Raw genomic sequence first — 6813 nt, 5'->3', positions numbered from 1 at the left:
CGACCACGACACGGAGCCGGTGTCGACCACGACACGGAGCCGGTGTCGACCACGACATGGAGCCGGTGAGGACCACAACATGGAGCCGGTGTCGACCACAACACGGAGCCGGTGAGGACCACAACATGGAGCCGGTGTCGACCACGACACGGAGCCGGTGTCGACCACGACACGGAGCCGGTGAGGACCACAACACGGAGCCGGTGAGGACCACAACACGGAGCCGGTGTCGACCACGACCCGGAGCCGGTGAGGACCACGACACGGAGCCGGTGTCGACCACGACACGGAGCCGGTGTCGACCACGACATGGAGCCGGTGGGGACCACAACACGGAGCCGGTGTCGACCACGACACGGAGCCGGTGTCGACCACAGCACGGAGCCGGTGAGGACCACAACACGGAGCCGGTGTCAACCACGACACGGAGCCGGTGTCGACCACAACACGGAGCCGGTGAGGACCACAACACGGAGCCGGTGTCGACCACGACCCGGAGCCGGTGTCGACCACGACACGGAGCCGGTGTCGACCACGACACGGAGCTGGTTTCGACCACGACACGGAGCCGGTGTCGACCACGACACGGAGCCAATGACACACTAGTGACAAGGACCAGCTCCTACTAATTGTATTGTGCTAAACTGCTGTGGCAGCAAGTGACAGCTTCAGAGGATTAGTGCCTAACAGCTGGAGGCCAGAGGGAGGGAGAGAGAGGGGAGGGAGGGGAGGGAGAGAGAGGGGAGGGAGGGGAGGGAGAGGAGGGAGAGAGGGGAGGGAGAGAGGGGAGGGGAGGGAGAGGGGGAGAGAGGGGAGGGAGAGAGAGAGAGGGGAGGGAGAGAGAGAGAGAGGGGAGGGAGAGAGAGAGAGGGGGAGGAAGGGGAGAGAGAGGGGAAAAAGAGGGGAGAGGGAGAGAGAGAGAGGGGAGGGAGAGAGAGGGGAGGGGAGAGAGAGAGGGGAGGGAGGGGAGGGGAGAGAGAGAGAGGGGAGGGAGGGGGGGGGAGAAAGAGAGGGAGGAGGGAGGGGAGAGAGAGGGGAGGGAGGGGAGGGGAGAGAGAGAGAGGGGAGGGAGGGGAGGGGAGAAAGAGAGGGAGGAGGGAGGAGAGAGAGGGAGAGAGAGAGAGAGAGAGGGGGGAGAGAGAGAGAGGGGAGGGAGGGGAGGTGAGGGGAGAGAGAGAGGGGGAGCGAGGGGAGGGGAGGGGGGAGAGAGAGAGAGAGAGAGGGGGGAGGGAGGGGAGGGGAAAGAGAGAGAGGGGGGAGGGAGAGAGAGAGGGGAGGGAGAGACAGGGGAGGGGAGGGAGAGAGGGGAGAGAGGGGAGAGATGGGAGAGAGGGGAGGGAGGGCCTTAAGACTCATGTTATTCAGGGAAAATTCACAGTTAGCTTTACACTGTCACTCAATTAAATTAAATTCAATACAAGGGGCTTTATTGTCATGGGAAACATATGTTAACATTACCAAAGCAAGTGAGGTAGATAATAAACAAAAGTGAAATAAACAATAAAAATGAACAGTAAATATTACACTCACAGAAGTTCCAAAAGAATAAAGACATTTCAAATGTCATATTATGTATTATTAGAGTGTTATAATGATGTACAAATAGTTAAAGTACAAAAGGGAAAATAAATCAACATAAATATGGGTTGTATTTACAATGGTGTTTGTTCTTCACTGGTTGCCCTTTTCTCGTGGCAACAGGTCACAAATCTTGCTGCTGTGATGGCACACTGTGGAATTTCACCCAGTAGATATGGGAGTTTTTCAAATTTGGATTTGTTTTCGAATTCTTTGTGGATCTGTGTAATCTGAGGGAAATATGTCTCTCTGATATGGTCATACATTGGGCAGGAGGTTAGGAAGTGCAGCTCAGTTTCCACCTCATTTTGTGGGCAGTGAGCACATAGCCTGTCTTCTCTTGAGAGCCATGTCTGCCTACGGCGGCCTTTCTCAATAGCAAGGCTATGCTCACTGAGTCTGTACATAGTCAAAGCTTTCCTTAAGTTTGGGTCAGTCACAGTGGTCAGATATTCTCTGTTTAGGGCCAAATAACATTCTAGTTTGCTCTGTTTTTTGTTAATTCTTTCCAATGTGTCAAGTAATTATCTTTCTGTTTTCTCATGATTTGTTTGGGTCTAATTGTGCTGTTGTCCTGGGGCTCTGTAGGGTGTGTTTGTGTCTGTGAACCAGCTTGCTTAGGGGACTCTTCTCCAGGTTCATCTCTCTGTAGGTGATGGCTTTGTTATGGAAGGTTTGATAATCACTTCCTTTTAGGTGGTAGAATTTAACAGCTCTTTTCTGGATTTTGATAATTAGTGGGTATCGGCCTAATTCTGCTCTGCATGCATTATTTGGTGTTTTACGTTGTACACGGAGGATATTTTTGCAGAATTCTGCATGCAGACTCTCAATTTAGTGTTTGTCCCATTTTGGGAATTATTGGTTGGTGAGCGGACCCCAGACCTCACAACCAGAGAGGGCAAGGAGTTCTATAGCTGATTCAAGTATGTTTATCCAGATCCTAATTGGTATGTCGAATTTTACGTTCCTTTTGATGGCATAAAATGCCCTTCTTGCCTTGACTCTTTGTCTGGCTCTGGGAATGTGACCGTGGGACATTCAAAGCCATATCATCAATTTAGCCCTAATCAGTGTCATTCAGCACCTAGGGACATTCCCTGTTTAGTACACAGGCAAAAACAATGCCAACAATCCTTTCTGAAGTTTATACTCGTAGTTCTAGAATCTAATTGAATAGAATAGAATCTAATATAATCGAATTGAATAGAATAGAATCTAATTGAACAGAATAGAATCTAATAGAATCTAATTGAATAGAATAGAATCTAATAGAATCGAATTGAATAGAATAGAATCTAATTGAACAGAATAGAATCTAATAGAATCTAATTGAATAGAATAGAATCTAATAGAATCTAATTTAATAGAATATAATCTAATTGAACAGAATAGAATCTAATAGAATCTAATTGAATAGAATAGAATCTAATATAATCTAATTGAATAGAATATAATCTAATATAATCTAATAGAATAGAATAGAATCTAATAGAATAGAATAGAATCTAATTGAATAGAATAGAATCTAATTGAACTATGTTTTTGGAAGCACTGCAGGAAAGAGATCCCATGGGACTCGCATCAACCTCCCGAGTGGCACAGCGGTCTAAGGCACTGCATATCAGTGGTAGAAGCATCACTACAGACACTCTGGTTCGATTCCAGGCTGTATCACAACCGGCCATGATTGGGAGTCACATAGGGCGGCGCACAATTGGGCCCAGCGTCGTCCTGGTTTGGCCGGTGTAGGCCGTCAACTGACTTGCCAAGTTAACTTCTAAGATACAATGGATTTTTGTTTAAAACATCTCTGGCCCAAACAGAAACACAGCACAGTGCACAACCCCTGGAATGAATAGGCCATATTCTCATAAACCATGTGCTCACACTTCTGCTTCGAAAACATCTAAATCAGATTACAGTGAGAGGGAGAGGCCATTCAATACTCCCATCTGTTCCTAGACTCATTGGACAACTGGGTTAGGTTGGGGATATTAACTACTAAATTGTTGCATACGTGACTAATGGGAATTGGGGTATTTACAGGTATTTGGTCATGTTAAACCAATGAACTCAGTCATTACATGAAAGGAGTGGATTCTGGATGCCTGTCTGCTTCTGCTCTCTGGCCATGGCTTCACAATAGCAATGGAGCAGGCAGAAGCACCAACAGATCTGAGGCCAGGGCTAGTGAGATCAGATCTGGGACCAGGGCTAGTGAGATCAGATCTGGGACCAGGCTAGAGAGATCAGATCTGGGACCAGGCTAGAGAGATCAGATCTGGGACCAGGCTAGAGAGATCAGATCTGGGACCAGGCTATAGAGATCAGATCTGGGACCAGGCTAGAGAGATCAGATCTGGGACCAGGCTAGAGAGATCAGATCTGGGACCAGGCTAGAGAGATCAGATCTGGGACCAGGCTAGTGAGATCAGATCAAATCTGGGACTAGGCTAGGTGAGATCAGATATGGGACCAGGCTAGAGAGATCAGATCTGGGACCAGGTTAGTGAGATCAGATCTGGGACCAGGTTGGAGAGATCAGATCTGGGACCAGGGATAGTGAGATCAGATCTGGGACCAGGCTAGTGAGATCAGATCTGGGACCAGGGCTAGTGAGATCAGATCTGGGACCAAGCTAGGTGAGATCAGATCTGGGACCAGGCTAGAGAGATCAGATCTGGGACCAGGCTAGAGAGATCAGATCTGGGACCAGGCTAGAGAGATCAGATCTGGGACCAGGCTATAGAGATCAGATCTGGGACCAGGCTAGAGAGATCAGATCTGGGACCAGGCTAGAGAGATCAGATCTGGGACCAGGCTAGAGAGATCAGATCTGGGACCAGGCTAGTGAGATCAGATCAAATCTGGGACTAGGCTAGGTGAGATCAGATATGGGACCAGGCTAGAGAGATCAGATCTGGGACCAGGTTAGTGAGATCAGATCTGGGACCAGGTTGGAGAGATCAGATCTGGGACCAGGGATAGTGAGATCAGATCTGGGACCAGGCTAGTGAGATCAGATCTGGGACCAGGGCTAGTGAGATCAGATCTGGGACCAGGCCTAGTGAGATCAGATCTGGGACCAGGCCTAGCGGATTCTGCTGTAAGTAAGCAGAGTCATATCTAAAGTCGTATGTGCAGCTTCAGGGTCTAAGACATAGGAGTCCCTCTGTCCCAAATAGCATGATGTTCCCTGTGTAGTGCACTACTTTTGACCAGATCCTACAGGGTCCAGGACAACAGTAGTGCACTACATAGGCGATAGGGTGCCATTTGGGACGAAACCACAGCTAATGGTATTAATATCAGGTTCCCTGCAGGCTGGAGCTATATTTATAAGGGTCCCAATGGAAGACTGACCTTCCAAATGCAGCCGGCTGACATTTCACACTTTACAACAAGATCCTGGCAGAAGTCTATTACTTGAATACTGTCACTTTTTTTATTATTATTCAATAACTACTCTATACTCTATACCTATATGGAAAAACTCCAGTGTTAGGAATTATGACGTGGATGAGATCTGGAGAGAAAAAAAAGTTAATAGCAGGACAGAAAAGGTATCGGTCGCAGACTATGAAGTAGCTGAACTAATGTTTGATGTATGGCCTCATTGTTGCCTAATTAGACGTCTTCCACATGTCATGTATAGAATGTATGCTACTATTTATTTGACCTTTATTTAACTAGGCAAGTCAGTTAATTAAGAACAAATTCTTATTTTCAATGACGGCCTAGGAACAGTGGGTTAACTGCCTGTTCAGGGGCAGAACGACAGATTTGTACCTTGTCGGCTCGGGAGTTTGTACTTGCAACCTTCCGGTTACTAGTCCAACGCTCGAACCACTAGGCTACCCTGTCGCCCCTATACCAATTAAGACATTTGCAACAAAAGCAGTACATCATTATATAAATACTAGATACTGTATTGGGAATCAAAGGGGTAATATTGTTATTCTTTGTTATTATTATTGAAATTCGTTGAAAATCATATTTTAGATCTGAATACTCTCGTTTTAATTCCACACTCACCTGTGTACTTTTCCCAGTTTTAGTTGTACCAGATACTATAACAAGTCGATTGTTCACCAGGATATCCAAAAATTCCTCTCTAGCTTTCCAAACAGGTAGAGACTTTCTCTCTTCCAGTAGTTTATAATAACGAGAGGAGAAAGGCAATCCATCAAATCGGTTCAACTCCAGATCCTCTCCGAAGACAAAAGCTTCTTCCACGCAGTCAGCAGTTTCCGAATCCGAACAAATCTCTTTCTCCGTCAAATGCTTGTCCTGCTCGGACATGGTCGATCTCTCCGCCATGGAAATGATCGAGGATCCCGTCGGGAGCGCAACAACTGTTGGCAACAGATATAATCAAAAGGCACAGAGAACCGTTTATCCCCCTAAAAAATGAACTCACCGACACATTATAATCCATGTAACAATACCAACGTTGACTTGGAGTTCAATGTATAATCCAAACAGATTTCCGTTAATATTTTGTTGACAGATGTGAAGAGATTTCAGGACAAACAACATGCAGTTTTTTTGTTCTTATGTCGGATTAAAACTCTATTACCGTTTCTCGTCTGTCAATCCGCAGCGCACTGTTGCGCTATTGGCCACTGGCGTGGTCAAACACGTGGGTTGATTTGCATAGGCTACACGAATTAATGTGCGCCTACACATGATCACGTGACCACTAGGCCGACTGTAGACTAATAACCCTCTTATAATAATCGAATAAAATTGACAGGGAGAGGGGGTGTGCACCAGTGGAGGCTGGTGGAATGAGTTATAGGAGGACGGGCTCGTTGTAATGGCTGGAATGGAATTATAGGAACAGATTTAAATGTTGTTTCCATATGTTTGATGTGTTAGATACCGTTCCATTCCAACCATAGAAGTTAGGGGAAATAAAGTCCAGATGGTTTCTTTTTATAGTGGAGATCAAGTGAATGAATTGGCTGGCTGGGCTGATGGGACAGCGGATGCTGCAGGGAATTCTCAGATGGAGAACATACATAGATTTACCCGGCGCTAAACATTCTTTTTTTAAAAGTATGATTTAGAACGCGTCTCAACCAATCACAATGCTTGTTTTGACAAACCCGTTGTTGGAGGCGTGGCCTTATGTTAGCTCTGTTTGGCCACCCACGGCATTAAGTGTCATGCCCGTTCATCAGTAATGTTTCACTCTGTTAAGATTGTACACTGTCGGTTCTGCCGGTC

The 6813-nt window shown here is 46.6% G+C and overlaps 1 protein-coding gene across 1 annotated transcript in view; it reads right to left on the bottom strand.

Annotated features, from left to right (window-relative positions):
- The window catches only part of LOC139381125 (DEAH (Asp-Glu-Ala-His) box polypeptide 32a), a 34656-nt gene extending 28466 nt beyond the window's left edge, over nucleotides 1–6190 (bottom strand). The window contains exon 1 of the mRNA XM_071124437.1: nucleotides 5617–6190. Within this exon, the coding sequence (XP_070980538.1) occupies nucleotides 5617–5901 (285 nt within the window). The 5' untranslated portion in view covers nucleotides 5902–6190. The remainder of the gene's footprint in view (nucleotides 1–5616) is intronic.
- Nucleotides 6191–6813: the final 623 nt, after the last annotated feature.

The sequence above is a fragment of the Oncorhynchus clarkii genome, chromosome 23 (assembly GCF_045791955.1).
Source record: "Oncorhynchus clarkii lewisi isolate Uvic-CL-2024 chromosome 23, UVic_Ocla_1.0, whole genome shotgun sequence".
In the NCBI taxonomy this organism is placed as follows: Eukaryota; Metazoa; Chordata; class Actinopteri; order Salmoniformes; family Salmonidae; genus Oncorhynchus; species Oncorhynchus clarkii.
Note: the sequence above shows the minus strand (reverse complement) of the source record. Positions and strands in the feature narration are given on the sequence as shown.